General features: G+C 34.1%; 2 protein-coding genes and 2 long non-coding RNA genes across 4 annotated transcripts; all 4 read left to right on the top strand.

Annotated features, from left to right (window-relative positions):
* Positions 1-1,153: 1,153 nt before the first annotated feature.
* On the top strand, positions 1,154-4,267 carry LOC116112370. Its single transcript, XR_004125229.1, has 3 exons — positions 1,154-2,475; positions 2,568-2,701; positions 3,688-4,267. It is a non-coding gene; the product is annotated as an uncharacterized LOC116112370 (long non-coding RNA).
* A 1,032-nt stretch (positions 4,268-5,299) lies between these two features.
* LOC116112368 (putative disease resistance protein RGA3) lies at positions 5,300-6,633 on the top strand. The gene is made up of 2 exons (XM_031398507.1): positions 5,300-5,956; positions 6,123-6,633. Exons 1-2 carry the CDS (start codon positions 5,470-5,472, stop codon positions 6,155-6,157), a joined length of 522 nt encoding a protein of 173 aa, XP_031254367.1. The 5' UTR covers positions 5,300-5,469; the 3' UTR covers positions 6,158-6,633.
* LOC116112335 (disease resistance protein RGA2-like) lies at positions 6,369-8,015 on the top strand. The gene has a single exon (XM_031398484.1). It carries the CDS (start codon positions 6,369-6,371, stop codon positions 8,013-8,015), a length of 1,647 nt encoding a protein of 548 aa, XP_031254344.1.
* Positions 8,016-15,787: 7,772 nt separating this feature from the next.
* On the top strand, positions 15,788-16,413 carry LOC116112369. Its single transcript, XR_004125228.1, has 3 exons — positions 15,788-15,811; positions 16,153-16,225; positions 16,333-16,413. It is a non-coding gene; the product is annotated as an uncharacterized LOC116112369 (long non-coding RNA).
* The last annotated feature ends 4,503 nt before the right edge of the window (positions 16,414-20,916 follow it).

The raw sequence follows: 20,916 nt of genomic DNA, 5'->3' as shown, positions 1-20,916 counted from the left end.
TGAACATGGAATTGCAAGAGGAAGACCCCTGCTTGAGCCTTCAAACATTTATTATTATCGACTTACCAGCATTAGTTGATTTGCCCCTGTTGATACTTCAAGGATCTGCTAATACTTTACGGTACATGCGGATTGAAAAATGCCCCCGCTTAAAAGCACTACCAGAGTGGCTGCAAAATCTCACATCAGTTCAGAAACTTGAGATTATAAGTTGCCCGGGTTTATCGTCTCTACCGCAAGGGATACAACACCTGACTGCTCTTCAAGAATTAAAGATTCAAGATTCGCCGGCACTCAGTGAAAGATGCAGAAAAGATTGTTTGATGACTGCTCATGTCCCAGAGATTCATTTGGACTAAACAAGCATTTTATGATTAATTAGGTACTACAATTTGCTTCTTATTTACTTTGTTATAAGCCAGGATAATTGTATACGGTGCATGTCTGAAGTTATTAGTACAACCTTCAGTACTCGCTATGTTGCTCCCAAGTTATGCTTCTGAATTTGGAAACGGAAAACATTATTAGTGTTTAGAATTGGCTCTAAAATCAGTTTAGAAATTTGGTATAGTTCCCAAATCTATATACATACATATATACACACATAAGTAAACAATCTCACGTTCATATGTGACAACTAATCATATTCTAATTTTTCTATTTTCCATGGTTATTGGAGAGAAAAAAAAGCGGAAAGGCCAGCTAGAGAATTTCAAAAAATTATACTGGTGAAGAGAATTTTTCTCAAAACAATTTGAATGTATATAAGAGTTATTGAATTCTTTTTCGTTGTGAATTTGTTTTTCTTTGTGATGAACTATTATTGCTACTGGTTTTTTCGTATAAGTTTTTTCATTTTAAAAATATTTGGTTATGGTTGTGGTCTCTTTATTTATTGTTTTTATTGGTTTGATTGATAATAATATTGAATGAATGACGACAAATTATTGTGCATCATAATTAATTGTTTATCCGATTAATTTGTAAGTTGGTGAGTTTTTATATTAAACAATTCTCATCCTAAATCTAATCAGCTCTTGATCATAGAACCCTTCACTCCCTCTAGATTATTCATAATGTAATTTCACACTTTTGTAGCAACTGTTTTTCAATATTTTTATTTTAAGTTATATGTAGTTTGGATGGCCTGTATGAGTCAATTTAAAGCTCAGATTTGAAATGACAAGGACAAAAATTTGGCACTCTATCTATACATTTCACTGTATTAATATAACCCACTGTTTTGAAACCCGGACCGTACGAGACCGGCTGGTTCGACTGGGAACCGGATACAACTCCGGTCCAGTTCAATGCTAAACCCGCTAATGCACTAAGACCCGTTTTGAACCGCGGTCGGACTGGCGGAATAGTATCAAACTGCCGGTCTGTGACCCAAACCAGGTCACTAATTATTGGTGGGACTATTCTACTTTACTTCTAGACTTCCAGACTTCCATTACTCCTCACTTCTTTCTCTTTTGAAGCAAAAGATGAAGAACCCTATACTGACACAAAAGATGAAGAGCCCACATTTTTCTCTCTCCTGTAAAGACCTTTCATTTTTTTTTTTTTAATCTTCAAGACTGTTCCTTGTCCCTTGATTTGCTCTCCCTTGCTCACAAAGAAACCCACAAACCCATTTCAAGAGTGGGTTTTTTAAGCTTCATTTGTGAGCTTCATCAACAGAGGAAGTTGTACAAGTTGGTGTTGAAGTGAGACAAGTGTGGATGGTCCCACCAACAAGTGATGGGATTCCTACTATGAAGCTAGTCCATTTTCTTAAACCTATGAATGGGTTTTCGTGAGGCAGAGGGAGGGGGAAAAGAGATTGGATTGGAGGGAGAGAGCGGTAGGGGTTTTCTGGAGAGTGGAGAGACGCCATTGATGGAGAGCTTGAGGCTCTCTGTCTGTTTGTGTTTTTGTGTGTGTGAGAGGAAGAGTGAGTGCTGAAAGAGGATTGGATTACGGCTAAGAGGGAAATGGAGGGTGGAGGCTGAAACAAAGGAGAGGAATGGAGGGAGAGAGCCATTGGGGTTTGCTAGAGAGACGCCATTGATGGAGAGTTTGAAGCTCTCTGTGTGTTTGTATTTTTGTCCGTGAGAGGAAGAGTGAGTGCTGAAAGAGGATTGGATTAGACTGAAGCAAAGAAGAGGAATGGAGGGTGGGGATTATCTTGAAAGTGGAAAGATTGACCGGTCCGACTGGCACAGCCCGGGACCTGGATGCCTGACCGGGCCAGGTCTCAAAACATTGATTTAACCAATATTTGTGTCCGATCCTACTCATCATCAAGATTTGAAGCTTTAATTCTCTTATTGTCTGGTTCTGATAAAGAAAAATAGATTGCAATGAGTTTATCATTCTTATTGTCTGATTCTAATGTGAGATTCTTATCTGTTTAGGATCAATCTTGCTCTACTTTACAGCAGGCATCATGTAGCTTCACCATAGAAATTTTACCATTATCCTGCTCAGGTAGTAACTTGCATTAACTATTTCTCAAAACTCTCTCCCTTTACCTTGTTAGATTTTTGTTTCATTGTAAATAAGGCCCACTGTTCATTCAGGAACTGAAAGCTGTTAAGGACTGAACCAGCATAACCAACAGAGGTATCAGACTCATTTTGATGACTCCAGGATTAAGCCTGTCATGACTAATTTGAAGTGGCAGGAACAAAACAGAAATGCATTGAAAGACAAGGTTCAATGGCTCACTATTGTTATCTTTATTGATTTATAGCTATTTATCGTATCATACTGCAATCATGTGTCTACTACCTGTAAAGTTTTTGTGTTGGATGAAAAATTCTTTTCAGGTTTCAATATTGATTCATTAAATTGATGATGTTTGGGAATGTCATGATTATTTTTGTGGTTATTGGACAAATAATCTGATCTTTATTTGTAATTGGCTGTTTAGTGTTGGTTTATGATGTTAAGTTGTATTTTGAGTTGCCAAAAATAGCTCAACTTCGAAACAACTTATTACTTGAATATTCATTCCAGAATGTGGAATTCTTTAGGTCATTAGTTGTGGGTGTCAGAGGCATTTGAGCCAAGTTGAATTAAGGATAAAACTTAGCTAATTAAACATGTGGAATTTGATTGATGGAAAATCTTCTAAAATTTATATTTTGTTTGAGAAGATATATAAATTACAGAACTCCGAGTAATTATTTTAGACAGAAGTAAGATGAATTTGCGGAAAGTCAAGATGAAAAAAATGAATTTTTCTTACTAATAGCTTTTATGAACAAATCTTACGTGCAGATGAGGAATGATAGCAGTATAGAGGAAGAATATTTTATGGCCTTTTTGTTGTGATGCAAATTTGTGAGTATGAATTGTTTGTAACAGTAATGTATATGTATAGCCTACTTTTCATATATCACAGGTGAATTAAAAAGAAGATAGAGAATGAGAAGGGAATTAATTAAAAGTAACCTTGCTATTAAAGTTTGGACCAACTATTAGTATGGCTTTTGGATTTTGTTAATAAGTTAGTGTATATAATATTTCAGCTTTAATGTAATTGTTTTATTGTTTTCTCTTTTGGATTTTTCTGTTTTCTCTTTAAGTGCCAGAATTCTTCTTGCATGTTGAAACTACTCAAAATGTTAAAGCTCCATTGTCCTTAGGTATGATCCCACTTCTATGTTATAACTGCCTATTCTTTTTCCTCTCCAGTGCTCCATCAGTTGCAGTTTTCTATCCACTGGTGACTACTGTTCGGAATTTATTCAAATTCAGCAACCAATAGTGTGTTTTTTACCAGAGAGTGCGATAAGCAGTGGCAGGTATACTTAAGATCAAATTCAACAAGATTGAGGATATTGACCCCACTGTGATTGATGGATTATGCCCACAAATTCAAGAAATTCAGGCTTGGCTCTGGCCAAAGGAGAGACTTGATATGGTTAAACAAGGTTCTTCCATCGCTGATTACTTCTTACCATCCAAATATAGATGGGGCATTCCCAAGTGTTATCTTTCTGTAGAAAGTTGTGTACTCTCTCAAAGTTAAGAAATCTGGTGCTGCTTGATTTTGTATTTGATTTTTCATGTGACCGTTACAAGAGCCAGAAGATGGTAGAGCCAAATTGAGTTACAGTTGTATCTGTAAGTATCATAAATGTTCTTCATTCTTTCTTAAACTGCATATTGCACTAATATGAGAGAGAATGATAGAAAACATGTATGAGATGGTAAAAGAATTTGATGTTGTGGTTAGTGCAGCGAAAGGCTGTGGCTGCTGCAGTTTTTATAAATTGTTTTAGTTACTAAACAGTTGTGCTTATATTTAAGGTTATCTTCGATGAACTTGTTGAATTAGTTGATATGGAAATGTAGGTTAGGGTGAGCAGTAGTTCATGATAGCAAGTTGTTATGTGGGCTCAATCTAACACCTGTTTCTTTTTCCAGATCTGGGAATTATTGGTTTGTTCAAATATATTAGTCTAGTATGATTCATAAGTTGGATTTATTTGTGTCGTGTTGGTTCGTATTTTCCCTTTTTTTTTTTTTTTTTTTTTTTTAATTTCCTTTATTATGAAGTTGTTAATGGCAATTTCAAAAAAGAGTTCATCAAATAGTTTGTTGAACATGGGTAGCCACTTCTAGAAACTTAGATGCAAATAACTAATTTAGCAGTAATCTAATCATTATGCCCTGCAAATAGTATCCCTAGTATCGTTTAACATCGTGCTAAACCGCATCTTGCATAGTCTAGTCACTTTTGCACTCTAGACCCTATATCTTCTTTCAAAATGCTTGACCATTAATGGTCCATGTAGCTTAATATTAGACCATCTAGTCTAGTATGTCACTTTCAAAAATTTAGACAGCTTAGATAATTCATTTTCCATGATTTTTAGTGCTAATATGATCTAGAATTAAATCTAGCAGGCTGGTATGGAATAGCATGCTAGATAATTTATGACTAATAAAGTGGCTTTTGATAGTACTATTAGATTATTACACAACAAAAGTTGTTTTTGACTTATCATTCGTTTCAATCTATCAAAAAAGTTGCTTTGTCTTTACCTGAATGAATTAATACTTCCTAAGTTAGTTGTTATATAGCTTATCATGTGTGGTTTTTTCTCCAAATTAATTTTAAAGTTTTAGAAGATTCTTCATGCTTGATGATGGTTCATGCTGACCTGCTTGGAAGTTAGAATGTGGTTTGTTTTAATCGAATTTTCTACTAGTTTCCTAGTTGACATCTCCAATTAGATGATGCAATGATGTTGGTTGTACTTTTCAGAAGATATCTTATATGCTTCTGATAATAATTTAATATTCTTGTAACATATCTTCCTGGGTGCCCGTTTTAGTCGAAGTCAACGCTTTCATGAAGTTCATAATTTCTTCAATTGTTCAAAGTTGAAATTCTCCAGGAACAAGTCCATCATAATCTATCAGCTAACTCATTATCCCTCTCTTTCCTTTCTTTCAAACTCAAAGAACATGGCAGAATATTTTCTGTTCCAAATTGCAGCTGGCATTTTATTGAAGATAAGCTTCCTTGCTAATCGACAACTGAAGTTGTCCTGGGCTCTTCGAAAGGATTTAAGAAAGCTTGAAGAAACCTTGTCCATAATCAAAGCTGTGCTCTTGGATGCTGAGGAGAAGCAGATAAAGAATCATGAGCTCTCTATTTGGCTTGGGAAGCTTAAAGATATATTTTATGATGCTGAGGATGTATTGGATGAAGTTGAATGTGATTCTCTTAGGAGAAAAGTAATTAAAGGAAGCCAAGGGATTAGAGCGAGCTCCAAAAGAAAGGTGAGCACCTTATTTTCAAGTTCTAATCCTGTTGCATTTCGTTTGAAAATCGGTCGTAAAATCAAAGAGATTAGAGAGAGGCTAGATGTGATGGCAGCTGCTAAGTCTAAATTGCATCTCACTGCGCGTGTAAGTGTTGATATTAGGTGTGTTCTTCCAAGAGAGAGGGCAATGATCCACTCCTTTGCTCATGCTTCTGATGTGATTGGAAGAGACAGTGATATAGAAAACATCATAAATTTTTTGTTTCAGCCATGTGATGTTGGAAATATCTCCATTCTTCCAATAGTTGGAATTGCAGGTCTTGGCAAAACTACTCTTGCTAGAGTGGTGTACAATGATGAGAGGGTACATCTGCATTTTGCATTAAAAATATGGGTTTGTGTATTCGAAGACTTTGATCTTACGAGGTTGATGAGAGAAATTATTCAATCTGCACTGGTGAAAACTGTGTCAAGTTAACAACCGACCAATTGCAAGTTCGCTTGCGAGACACTGTGAGCGGTAAGAAATTTTTGCTCATATTAGATGATGTATGGAATGAAAATCGTGTGAGATGGATTCAACTGAGAGAATTATTGATGGGAGGTGCATATGGAAGTAAGATAGTGGTCACTACACGTAGTAACCAAGTTGCTTCAGTTATGGGAACTGTTCCACCATACATCTTAAACGGTCTTCCTCATAAGGATTGTATGTCATTGTTTTTCAAATGGGCATTCGTAGATGGAGAAGAGAAAAAGTATCCAAACCTTATTAAATTTGGTGGTGAAATTGTAGAAACAAGTGGAGGGATTCCTCTAGCAGTGAGAACTTTAGGAAGTTTACTTTGTACAAAAACAGATGAAAGTGATTGGTTGTTCATAAAAGACAATGACATATGGAGGCTAGAACAAAGGGAGGATGACATCTTACCAGCATTGAAATTGAGTTATGATCGTCTGCCCTCTCAGTTGCAACGATGCTTTTCATATTGCTCCTTATTTCCCAAGGATTATCATTTTGACAGCAGATATTTGGTCCATTTTTGGATGGCGCTTGGACTTGTGATCCCATATGGAAATGAAGAGTTGGAAGATGCTGGTCTGCGGTACTTGAAGGAGTTTTTGTCAAGGTGCTTCTTTCAAGATGTTGAGGATTTCGGTTTTTATTTTACTTTTAAAATGCATGATCTTGTACATGATCTTGCAGTATCAGTAGCAGAAAGAGAGTGTTTGGTGGTAAAATCCGAAACCCAAAATGTAGATAGAAGAGTTCGACATTTCTCATTCGTGGATACTCACTTCTATAAGGATGAATCTCCAAAACTTTCAAGTAACACAGATTCTGTTCGGACCATTTTTTTCCCAAGAGAAGACTACGGGTTTTTAACTGAATCTTTTCTTAAGATGTGTTTCTCAAAGTACCTACGGCTGCTAAGTTTAAGCTCCATACTTCATTTTGCTTTGCCAGATTCTATTGGTACATTGAAACATTTGAGATATCTTGACCTCTCAGATAATATCTTTTTGACAGAACTCCCTGAATCAATTTGTAAGCTTCACAGTTTACAAACCTTGAGACTTCTTGGTTGTTCACTTCTTCATGGGTTGCCTTCTAATATCAAATACATGAGCAGTCTCAGATATTTAGAATTAACCACAGCTGCTCGGGATATACCAGAGAATGGTATAGAGTGTTTGAAGTCTCTTCGATATTTGTGCATGGATAACTGCCTCAATTTACTAAGCTTGTTCGACGTGCAAAGCCTCACAGCCCTCCGAACATTATGTATTCAAGAGTGTGGATGCTTGATCTCGTTGCCATGCAGTATGAAAAAACTAACCAGGTTAGAGAAGTTGGTGATTCAGGATTGCCCAAAGCTTAATCTGAAGATGGAATTGCAAGAGGAAGACACTTATTTAAACCTTCAAACATTTATGCTCATTGACTTACCAGCATTAGAGTATTTGCCTCAGTTGATTCTTCAAGGATCTGCTACTACTTTACAGTACATGCGGATTGAAAAATGTCCCAGCTTAAAAGCATTACCAGAGTGGTTCCAAAATCTCACATCGCTTCAGAAACTTGAGATTATAAGTTGCCGGCGTTTGTCATCTTTACCAGAAGGGATACAATATCTCGCTGCTCTTCGAGAAAAAAAGATTCAAGACTCTCCGGCACTCAGTGAAAGATGCAGACAAGATTGTTTGATGACTGCTCATGTCTCAGAGATTATTTTGGACTAAACCAACATTTCGGCAACGAATCATGATTAATTAGGTACCATAATCTGTCTTCTTATTTACTTTGTTATAAGCCAAGAAAGTTGTATGCAGGTGCTTGAACTTCCTCTGTTTTCTGAAGTTACTAATCCAACATACAGTATTATGTATTCTGATTTTCTTTTGTGATTATTTCTTACTTCTAAAATTTTAACTCTACATAGTATATCAAGATTTGCCGGAGTTGAGTGTTTTTAGGTTGTTTATATTGGCATAAAATTGCAGTTTCTTTAGAATGAACTTGTAACATGCCCCATTTTAATTGTGAGAGTTCATTTATGGGAAAATCGAAGAATGCTTTGAATGTTCCAATATTATATTCGCTGCTATTATAGCCAATACCATGTATACAAAGTTGGATTCTAATTTACGTGACTGTTTATGTGTCGGCACTAACATTGATTATAGCAAGTAACACACTCTCTCATCTCATTATCTTATAATCAATGGGAGTTAAAATCCGAAGTTGGGATTCCAACTTTGGAGGTGTAGTATGACTCTCCAATTATTAACCACTAATCATATTTCGATTTTTCTAGTTTTCAAGGATATTGGAGAGAAAATCATTTGGCTCGTGGCTGAATGGTAAGACTGTGGGTTACCATCCAGTATTGTGTTCGAGTCATACAACGTGGCCATTTATCACGTTTGTGACTTATCCTATTACATTTGTAACTTATCTGATTTATTAGGTTTGTAGGGTGTTCAATGATTCCAGAGATTAATTAAGTTGCGCACAAACCGTGGCTTGGACCCATCGGTTAAAAAAAAAAAAAAAAGAAAAAAGAGATATTGGAGAGAAACTAGGAAAGCCAGCAAGAGAGTTTCAGATGAAAATTTTACAGGTGATGAGAATTGTTGAAGATTATTATTTTTTGTTTGTTTGTTGTGAATTTTCTTTTCTTTGTGATGAACTAATTTTCGCCAGAGTGTCTTTCTGGTATCAGATTTTTCACAAGAAAAAATTATTACTCTTTTTAATTGTTTAATTATTTTAATTGTTTTTATTGATAATTATATCGAATAAACAGTAACGGAATTATTCTAGAAGAGGAGTAATTAATTATCTGATTAATTTCTTAATTTCACACTTTTGTTACAACTTTTTTCCAATAATTTTCTAATCTATTTATCAAATTATTGGACTTTCTGTCCATACGTCTTGGTCTTGATTTAATAGTTTAAAATTAATTAATTAATTAAATTCAAAAATTGCTGTAAAGGCATAATTTCTCCTTCCAGAATTAAGATTCGATTTGTATTCTATCACAATACGTTCTTTGAAAACGTAGTATAATATTTCACTATTCACATCTTTATAATTCCCAAAACCACCTTTACTTTTTGTGAAATAATATAAATGACCATCATTTTTCTCTTGCATTGAAAAGTAACCTCTTTTTAAAAGTTTTCAACTCTATATTCTTCTTCCAATTATCTAATGAAATTGTCCTCATACCAGCAAAGTTTTAAAACCCGACCCAGAAAATGACCCGATCAGTTCATCCGGTCATCAGGTTGGATGGTTGAATCAATTCAACCATCGGATCAAACCGTGATGTCATCATGTTGATGTCAGTGTGATGACACTATTCTGACATCAACATGACATATAAAAAAATAAAAATAAAAAATAAAAAAAAATGGTTTAACCGTTGGGTCGAATCAGTTGGACCGACGGTTTGTAATAAAAAATCTGATCCAATTGCAATTCAAACTAAGTCATTTCAAAATTTTGGTTTTTTAGTCGAACCGACCCGACTCGATCATCAGTTTTTTATTCAACCAGTTGAACCGGCTAGACCTAGCCAGGTTTTAAAACCATGCTCATATGTAGTATAAGCTTAAACACAATACATTAAATAATATTCTACATTGCTCGAATATGGGGTCTCAGACACTATCGTCTTCAATCTCCAACCCCAGATCGCTCGACATTATCTAAATATCAAGATTTGAGCACTATAATGAAAGCCAGATAATGTCTAATAGTCTTGAATGGTTGGAATTTTTTCCCCCTTTATCAAACATAAAATATTACTCAAACCCCACCATTTATATTATTTATCTAGCAATTATCCATAAATCAGTTTAGAATTTGAGGAAATCCTTGACATTTATAAAATTTAGTTGTTTTGCTTCATTCATGAGAAAATATGCAAATCAGAATAATCAATCTATAAGCTTAAATACAATACATTAAACAATGCTCGACATTGCTTGAATATTGGGATTCAGACACTATCATCTTCAATCTCCCGCCTATTAAGATTCGACCACTATAGTGAAAGTCAAATAAAACAACGATAAAACTTCTAGAAACTGAATAATAAATTTCTTCAAAATCTATGATTTAATAAATTGAATAGATGACAAAAGAAAATTAGGTGTGAAGAGAAATTCTAGAGACCACCGAATTATTTGAAGCATGTGAGAGACGTAATTGATAAATAAATACTTTGACTAATATGCCCACAATGAGGTTGGTGTTGGTGTAGCCAATAAATGTTTTTGACTTTTCAACTCCTCTTGTTTCTTATTCAACGTTCAATATTCAGCCGTCAACTTTGGAGGGGCTTTCCACAGCCCCTTATCTATGTTTGAAGAAAATCTCACCCCTCTAGTTTCAAAAACTAACAACACCACCTTTTGTTTTTTTGGTTGTTTTTAATTTAACGTCCGACTTTGAAAATTACGAGTTAAGGTTGTGTTCATTGTTTTCTTCTTTTTCATTTTCTATTTATCTTATCCTTCTAGTGTCAAAATTTAAAAATATCATCCCTTGCTTTGTTAATTTAATTGTCTAATTGTGAATATTAGGAACGATAGTTTTAGGAGTGTCAAAAGTGTAGGTAGTGTTCATTATCGTTTCATTTTCTATTTTTTTCTTGCAAAATTTGTAATATTTATTCATTTATCATATCTGTTTTCTAAAGGGGAAAACATGAAAATATTTCAGTGTTTCCATTTTTTCAAATTTCTAAAAAAATATTTTTGGAAAATGATAATAAATGCATTTATAAATTTTGAAAATACAAAATCAAACTTCTTATTTCAAATTTCATTATTTGACACAAAAACACTAAATACAATAATGAAAGCCACCTAAAGTTAATGGAAGAACCGAAGAAGGGGTAATACTGTTAGTTTATGAAACTAAGACGGTAATCTTGATACCATATCATAGATAGGGGTCAAATAAAATTTTCTTTCTCCATTACATAGCACAAACATTGACGCAACACTCCTTTAGAAATATCAGCGGGGCAAATGATTAAAAAGCCATATTGGCCTTGAATTTATTAAAAGGCCATGTATTTTTTTAATTTTTACTAAAAGACATTATTTTTTACTAAGACAAACTAATAACAATTAAACTCTAATCATGGCTTAATTAGGATTAATGAAGCATTGTGTAAAAAATTATAATATATCCCCAAAAACTTAAAATTCTTGCAAACAAACCCAAACATAACATCTTCTTCTTCTTCCTCCCGCCATTAACGCATCCCTCCCCTAGTTGCTGTTTATTCTAAGCTTCGTCAACATCTTCTTCTTCCTCTGCATCTTCTTCTTCCTCCTTCCTGTACATCTTCTTCTTTCCGCCATTAACACTATCTTCTTCCTCTACCATTAACATCTTCTTCGTCATGGATTCTCCTCCTCCTCCTCCTGACATTTCGTCTAGGTATGTGTGTCTCCCCTTTCCATTTTATATTTTGATTTACAAAGATTTAATAATGGATTGGGTTTGGATTATGATTTTGATTTTGATTTACTTGTTTAGGTTGTTGGGTTGTGTTTGATGTAATGCAAGTTGAAAGGAGTGAAATTTGTTGGATATTTTCTTGCATTATGGGTAGCTGGGAGTGGTAGCACCGATTGTAGGTGGAGATGATTGAAAATGTGTTCTGGATCTGATGGATCGCTTAAGCGATCTGGTATGTCATATAATGCAACAGATCATAGATCACTTAAGCGATCAGGTATATGGTATCAGATTGCTTAAGCGATATTCTTTAAGTTTGGTATATGGCAGCAGATTGCTTAAGCGATCAGTTATATGAAATAAGATTGCTTAAGCAATTAGGCTTATTTATACCAGATTGCTTAAGCGAGCCAGTAAGTGATATAGCAGATCCGTTAAGTGATACACCACATCGCTTAAGTGACTCTACATATGCTTTTTAAAATCTATTAACCCTTAATATATCAGTTAATAATTTTTGTTTTCTTGCATTATAGGTATTTGGCTATTATTAGACATGAGATAAGTTATTTTGGGTGTTGAATATTTTGATGAATGGGTGGAGGAAAAAAGTTACTGGAAGTGGATTGGGAAGAACAAACAAGTTAAATCAATTGTAGTGAGTATAGAAGTTAGTTTTGATGAGTTGATTGATGAAATCATTAGAAGAGGTGCATTGAGTTGCTGAGGTGGTGATATAGTTGTGAAGTATGTTTTAAATGAATTTTTTAAAACATACGGTTCCTGCCATCACAATAAAATTTTTCAGCACAACAACTATATCTTGTAAATGTGTGATGACATTACATTTGTGTTTTGAAAAGCTTGAATAAATAATTCTTTATATCATATTAAATAAAATTAATTATTTTTAACTTTCATCCATTTTAAATATTATCAAAATAATTGTCGTGTCAAATCAATCAATTTACTAAATTAGTCACAAGTGAGCTGTAAAAAGCACACCAAGCCTAAGGTTACTGCAATTTTCAATTTCATTTGAACTTTTTTAGTAAAGTAAATCTTCAAAAAGCTTAATATATTATATAAGGTTACAACTGTTGCACTAAAAAAGTTATTGTGACAACAAGAGCTATTGTTCATAGTAAAAAACTCTAAAAAATTCAGGCACTCTCTCGGTCTATAGAGTGCAGAGAAGATGGTTGCAGAGTTCAATTTTATATAAATATTATATTTATTTATATATTATTTTCTTGCCAAGAACTAACAAAAATAATAGAATAACAATAGATCATTTAGTTTTATGTACATTGCTGACTGATAAAGACTGAAGTGTTACTTTCACATTCTATTAAAATGAAAAAAATTATTAATAATAATAAATATTTAATAAAAAAGGACTAACAACAGTAATAGAATAACCGTAGATCATTTAGTTTTATGTACATTGCTGACTGATAAAGACTGAAGTGTTACTTTCACATTCTATTAAAATGAAAAAAATTATTAATAATAATAAATATTTAATAAAAAAGGACTAACAACAGTAATAGAATAACCGTAGATCATTTAGTTTTATGTACGATGCTATAACTTTGCAAAACCATCTACACAAACAATCTTTTACTAGTCATTCAAACTTTGTTTACTCCTTAAAATACAACTCTTTTTAAAATAAGACTGAGAAGAATCTCAAAAGAGTGTAATATTTATCAATGCTCTAAAAATTTTACCGTCTTCTTTTTCGTCCATATCTCAACTCTGAAGCCATTTTCTTGCTTGAACTCTTAACATCTTTATGTTTCGAATAAAGAAGAAGAAGAAGATATGTTCACTAAGTTGCATAGTTGTCTAGTTCTCTTCTACCCAAATCTAAATTTGAGAATGATTATTGTAGAGTACAAAGGAAATTAGCCTTGATCGCTTAAGCGACGCGGGATATCGCTTAAGTGATCATGGCTTATGTATACTGGATCGCTTAAGCGAGATAAAACATCGCTTAAGTGAGCCTGTATTTGAGAATGAATTATTCCAAGCACAAAAGGAAATTTTCCTTGATTGCTTAAGCGACGTATGTTATCGCTTAAGCGATCACGACTTATGTATACTGGATCGCTTAAGCGAGAGCCCATATTGCTTAAGCGATCCTTAATTTAGAATGATTATTAAGTATAAAGGAAATTAGCTATGATCGCTTAAGCGATGAGGGATATCGCTTAAGCGATCAAGGCTTATGTATACTGGATCGCTTAAGTGAGATAAGACATCGCTTAAGCGATCTTGTACTTAAGAATAAATTTTCAAGTACAAAAGGAAATTTGCCTTGATCTCTTAAGCAACGTGGGTTGTCGCTTAAGCCATCACGACTTATTCATACGGGATTGCTTAAGTGAGATCTGAAATCGCCTAAGCGATCCTATAGTTGAGAATGAATTATTCCAAATACAAAAGGAAATTTGCCTTGATCGCTTAAGCGACTCGGTTTATCGCTTAAGCGATCATGGCTTATTCATACAGGATTACTTAAGCGAGATCTGAAATCGCTTAAGCAATCTTGTAGTTGAGAATGAATTATTCTAACTACAAAAAGAAATTTTCCTTGATCACTTAAGCAACGTGGGAGATTGCTTAAGCGATCAAGGATTATGTACACTGGATCGCGTAAGCGAGAGAAGACATCGCTTAAGCGATCCTATACTTGAGAATGAATTTTCCAAGTATAAAAGGAAATTTGCCTTGATCGCTTAAGCGACTCGGGTTATCGCTTAAGCGATCACGACTTATGCATATTGGATCACTTAAGCAAGATATGAAATCGTTTAAGCGATCCTGTAGTTGAGAATGAATTATTCCAAGTACAAAAGGAAATTTGTCTTTATCGCTTAAGCAATCAGGGCTTATGTACACCAGATTGCTTAAGTAATCAAGGCTTATGTACACCAGATCACTTAAGCGACAGCCCACATCGCTTAAGCGATCCGTGATTTAGAGTGATTATTAAGTATAAAGGAAATTAGCCATGGTCACTTAAGTGATGTGGGATATCGCTTAAGCGATCCAGTGTATTTGAGAATGAATTATTCTAAGTACAAAAGGAAATTAGCCTTGATCGCTTAAGTGACGTGGTATATTGCTTAAGCGATCATTGCTTATGTATACTGGATCTCTTAAGCGAGGTATGATATCGCTTAAGTGATCCTGTATTTGAGAAAATTAATGGAGTACAAAAGGAAATTAGCCTTGATCGCTTAAGTGACGTGGTCTATCGCTTAAGCGATCAAGGCTTATGTATACTGGATCACTTAAGCAAGGCATGACATCTCTTAAGCAATCCTGTATTTGAGAATGAATCAATGTAGAGTACAAAAGGAAATTAGCCATGATCGCTTAAGCGACTTGGTATATCGCTTAAGTGATTATGGTTTATGTATACTGGGTCGTTTAAGCGAGATACTAAATCGCTTAAGCGATCGTGTGTTTGTGTGAATTATTTTCAAGGTGTTTCTTTCAGGATATTGAAGATAATGGTTATGGCTTGACCTTTAAAATGCCTGACCTTATACACGATCTTGCAATATCCGTGACACCAAGAGAATGCTCAAGGGATAGTCTAGCACCCAAGCATATTGCCCAAACTGTTCGACATTTTTCATTTATTGACACTCAACATTCTGAGAAAGTTGCAGAACTCTTGAAGAGCTTAAGAGCTACTCGGGCCATTCTTTTTCCGAGTTTACAATCTAAGAATGTTACTCAATCCTTCGTTGGTAATTGCATATCGAATTCTATTTCCATGGCCAAGATGCATCTGATTCTTCTTTAAAGCAATCACCTGATACCTTTGCCGGAAATATCGCACCGTTGTCACCTTCAGGTGTTTTTAATTTTAATGACTCTCATTTCTATATCATTAATTATTGAGTACCTAGTAAGTCCTTTTCATTCAGGCAGTGAAAGCTATTCAGAACTGAATCCAACTGAGCCACAAGTCAAGTTCCCTAGTGAAGAAGTGCGAATGAAACTTTCTGTAGCTGGTTTGGGTCAACAAGAAGTGAGAACAGCTTCTTTGATGTTAATATGTTGTTATGGGAATTCTAATCTTATTGAGGTTCTACTGTCGCATATACAACTGTTAGTTGGATTTTGTAAAAAAATTTATTAACTTATATGCTATTTGGAAGGCCTGCTTCAGTCTGTTGAAGGTCAAATCAGAAATGGCCGGAACAAAAGTTTTGCTGTCTTAATCCAATATTTTGTCCCCATCCTACTTGTCATCAGGATTTGAAGCTTCAGACTTTGATTAAAAAACAGGACAAAAGAAAGATCAAGAAACCACAATAAGTTCATCATTCTTATTGTCTGATTCTAATGTGAGATTCTTGGTCTGTGTAGGATCAATCTTGCTCCAGTATACAGCAGGCATCATGTAGCTTCACCCCAGAAGTTTCACCATTCTCTTGCTCAGGTAGTAACTTATTTACCATTGCTCATAACTCTCCCACTTACCTCGTTAGATTTTAGTTTCATTGTAACCAAGGCCAACTACTCATTTAGGAAGTGAAAGCTTTTCAGGACTGAACCAAAGTAAGCAACAGAGGGATCAGGTTCATTCTGATGACTCCAGGATTAAACCTATCATGACTAATTTGAAGCGGCAGGAACAAAAGAGAAGTTCTTTGAAAGACAAGGTTCAACTGTTTTCTTCTGTTTTCTCTACATTTATTGCTATTTATTATATCATACTGCAATCATGTGTGTACTATCTAGTAAAGTTTTTGTGTTCGATGAAAATTTCTTTTCAAGTTTCAATATTTTGATTCATAAAATTGATGGTGTTTGGCAATTTGATTGTTGTTTTTGTGGTTATTGGACAAATAATGTGATTTTTGTCTGTAATGACTGTTTAATGTTGGTTTATGAAGTTAGTCATAATCCGGGTTGCCAAAAATTGCTCAAATTTGTAACAACTTATTACTTGAATATTCATTCCAGAGCGTGGAATGCTTTTGGTCATTAGTTGTGGGTAACAGAGGCATTTGTGCCAAGTTTAATTATGGAGAAAACTTATGTAATTAAACATGTGGATTTTGAATGATGGAAGATCTTTGGAAATCTGCCATTGATAAAATATATAAGAGTTAGAAAGATTTGAGTATTATTATTGGCAGAAGTTAGATGAATTTGCAGAACTTCCAGATGGACAAAATGTTCTTACTAATAGCTTTTATGAACAAATCTTACTTGGCATGAGGAATAGTGGTAGTATAGATACTGAGAATTTTGGGCCCTTTTGTTGTGATGCAAATTTGTGAGTATGAATTGATTGTAAAAGTTATATATATGTAACCTGCTTCACATAAAGCAGGGCTGAATTAAAAATAAACTAGAAAATGAGAAGGGAACTAATTAAAAGTGACCTTGCTGTTCAAGTTTGGACCAACTATTAGGATTTTTTTTTGGATTTTGGCAATAAGTTAGTATAAATGAGATAATTGCTTACTGTTTTATTGGTTATGGTGTGTTAGGGAACATCTTCAATCTTGAATTTCTTTAAGAGCCAGAATCCTTCTTGCTCATCATGGAAGCAGGAGGACGTTGAAACTTCTCAAAATGCTAAAGCTACAGTAGGTATATGATCCCACTTCTAAGTTATATTTAGGTATTCTTTTTTCACTCCCGGGTGCTTAATCTGGTGCACTTTTCAATTCACAGGCGATTGCTGTTCAAAATTGATTCAAGTTCAGGAGCCAATAGAGAGTTTTTTAGCGGAGACTGCAACAAACAGTGGCAGGTCCAGTTCAGATCAAATTCAACAAACAAGTGAAGCATGGAATTACAGGATTGAAGAGATTGACCCCACTGTGATTGATGAATTAACCCCATAAATCCAAGATGAAATCCGAGCCTGGCTCCGGCCACATAAGCGACCTAATATAGTTAAACGAGGTTCTTCCATTGCTGATTATTTCTTACAATCCAAAAACAGATAGGAGAATCCCATGTGATATCATCCTGTAGAAAGCTATGTTCTCTAAATCAAAGTTCTATGGAGTCACATTTGTATCGGTAAGTATCATAAATGTTCTTCATTCTTAAATTGCGCTGCACACTAAAGTTTAAGAGAATGATACAGAATATGTATGATAGTAAGAATTAAAAAAAAAAAAAAAAGTATTGTGGTTAGTGCAGTCATAGGCTGCTCCAATGTCTGTAAATTTATGGAAATTGTAGGTGAAGGGTGAATTATATTTTCTTGAAAACATGCTATGTAAATTTGGGCTCAATGTAATTCATTTTTCTATTATGTATATGATTTGGGAATCATGGGTTCTACTTTTAGAAATATTTTTATTTTCTTTTTGGTGCAAATCCTGTATCTGCATGCTCAAGTTCAGAATGAATAACCCATCTTTGAGTAGCTTAAATGGTAGGACGAGCATTATGATGTGTGATTAAGACGCACGGTCTTAGGTTTAAATCCTCTGACTTCTAAGATTTAAGAAGGTGATCATGACGACCAAAACAATTGTTTTTGAGTTATATTTTACATGTTAGTTCATACAAGTAATCACAACATTGATGCTTTATTTTATTCTTTTATGATCAGGAGTGCTCGGGTCAGTTTACGTGTATTTTAACTAATTTCTCAGGATCTTGAAACTACTAGTTAAGTAAGAGTTTCAATAACCATTCCTATTAGCAATCAAAGAGAGACTCGAACTCATGACTTTTTGAGTAATATATTTAAGAGTCTTTATCAAATTATTCAAATATTCAAAAGTAGTTAAAAAATTTATTGTTAGATATTGGGATTTATAATTAAAAAAAAAAAAATGTGTACATAGTAGCTTTTTACCATGAACTATTTATTCTAACTATGAACTTATATTATGTCAACAAATTATGGTTTTAATATTCAACGATAACTTATAGAAGAGACATAGTTTAAGATATCCTTAATATAATTACGTGTCATTCAAAATGTATTGTTTAGCTTAAATTATATGATCATATTAAATTTCTGAATTTTATTTACTGAAACTAATGTTTTAAAACCTGACCCAGCTCGACCAGTTTAACTGGGACCTTGAAGGTTCAACAGGCTAGGTTTATATTTTTCCTATTCACTCAAAACCCTAGGATTTGAGAGGATGATCGGTAAACAATTGATGACCGGGATGTTGGGGCATTTGAAGAGAAAGTGTTGACGAATGCAATGGTGGCGACGGAGTTGATTTTCGGTGAGTAAATCGACCAAAAATCGAACAAAATTGGCAGCGGCAACAATCGGCTTTTGCCGGTGATTAGCGAGGCTAACGGTAGTGGAGTGAGGTGGTTTTGGTAGGGAGGAAGAGAGGAGTAATTTATGAGTGATGTGGGAGGGTTGTCAATGTTGGCATCGATGAGATCTGGTCTGGAGTGCTGACGCCAATGTCGATGAGATTTGGCCAAAATCGAACCTATTTCGGTTAGATCTTGGGTATGTTTTAAGTGGAATGGGCTCAAGGGATTATTGGGGTTGCATCTGGGGTGTCGTTGCTGCCAACCAATCGTTAGACGATTTGTATTTGAGGTGTGTTTGCTAAATTTCAAACCTATAGGGATTTAATTGTAATTTTTAGAAGTGTATTTATTGAATTTAAAAGTTTTTGTCAACCAGTTTGACCGCCGAACAAACTGATTAAACTGGTCAGCCTAGGACCCAACAACTTTTCCAGTTTTCACCCGGGGTTGGGTTTTAAAACATTGACCGAAACTATTATATCATAAGATTCAAAAGAGAGCAAATTGCCTGTTCTAGGCAGGATTTAATTATTTAATTATTATACTTCTTTTTAGCAAATCTTATTGGGTTAATGTTTATGGTCAAAGTAAAGTCACTAGTGTACCTGATAAATGTTTTCGGTCCCAACTGAGGTGATTGTTTATGTGTTGACACGAACATTGATTATAGAAAATAACACACTTATCTCATCTAATTAATTATATTATAATGTTTACACATAGATAAACATATCAGTTAACCAATGACCAAATTATTCTAGAAGATGAGTAATTAATTATCTGATTGATTTCTAGATTTCACACTTTTATTTCAACTTTTTGCAATTAATTTTCTAATCTATTTATCAAAATATTGGACTTTCTGTAAGTCTTGGTCTTGATTTAATAGTTTAAAATTAATTAATTAATTAAATTAAAAAATTGCTGTAAAAACATATAATTTCTATTCCCAGAATTAAAATTCGATTCGTATTCTATCACACGCCTTTTCAAACGTAGTATAATATTTTCACTATTGACACTTTATAATCCCCAAAATAACCTTTATTTTTTGTGAAATTATATTAAATGACCCCCATTTTAAAAGTAATCTCTTTTTAAAAGTTTTTGAACTCTATAATTTTTTTTTTCTTTTTTAATGAAGGGGTGTCAGGGTCAGTTTACACGCACATCGATTACTCTCTGAGGTTTATTAAATACCATACAAACCTAATGTTATAAGGTAAGCTATAAATGTGATAGGTGACTCTAAGCTTCGAACTTAAGAAGGAACTCTATAATTTCTTTTAATTTTCTAACAAAATTCTCCTTGTATATAAGCTTAAACACAATACATTAAATAATACTCAGACATTACTCGAATATTGGGGTTCAGACACTATCATCTTGAATCTTTCCCCTCATATCATCTAATGTCGTTTGAATATCAAGATTCAAGCACTATAATAAAAGTCATGAAAGGCTTGATTATTGGAATTTTTTTTTTTTTTTTTTTTTTTTTTTTTAACCACCACTTGATGTCTTTATGGTAAAATAGCAAAATAAGATTTCATAAGCTCATGAGTTCGAGTCCCCATAAGCCCTAATAGGGGTGACCATTGAGAAGCTTACCCAGTCGTCAACTTCAGGGCCTTGGGTGATTAGTTGAGATCGCGCAAGTTCGCCCGGACACTCCCGATCACCAGAAAAAAAAAAAAAAATTAGTTTCACACAAACAATAATAAAACTTCTAGAAAATGAATAATAAATTTCTTCAAAATCTATGATTTAATAAATTGAAAAGATGACAAGAAAATAAGGTGTGAAGAGGAATTCTAGACTCTAGAGACCACCGAATTATTTGAAGCATGTGATGTGAGAGACGTAATAGAT

Source organism: Pistacia vera, unplaced genomic scaffold, assembly GCF_008641045.1.
Source record: "Pistacia vera cultivar Batoury unplaced genomic scaffold, PisVer_v2 Contig660, whole genome shotgun sequence".
Taxonomy (NCBI): Eukaryota; Viridiplantae; Streptophyta; class Magnoliopsida; order Sapindales; family Anacardiaceae; genus Pistacia; species Pistacia vera.
Note: the sequence above shows the minus strand (reverse complement) of the source record. Positions and strands in the feature narration are given on the sequence as shown.

Bases quoted from the DNA above. Each gene is read 5' to 3' on its own strand.
- LOC116112368 (XM_031398507.1), top strand. From the start codon at position 5,470: ATGGCAGAATATTTTCTGTTCCAAATTGCAGCTGGCATTTTATTGAAG. The intron at 5,957-6,122 runs CAATGATCCACT...TAGAGTGGTGTA, and splicing joins TGTTCTTCCAAGAGAGAGGG to CAATGATGAGAGGGTACATC.
- LOC116112335 (XM_031398484.1), top strand. From the start codon at position 6,369: ATGGGAGGTGCATATGGAAGTAAGATAGTGGTCACTACACGTAGTAAC.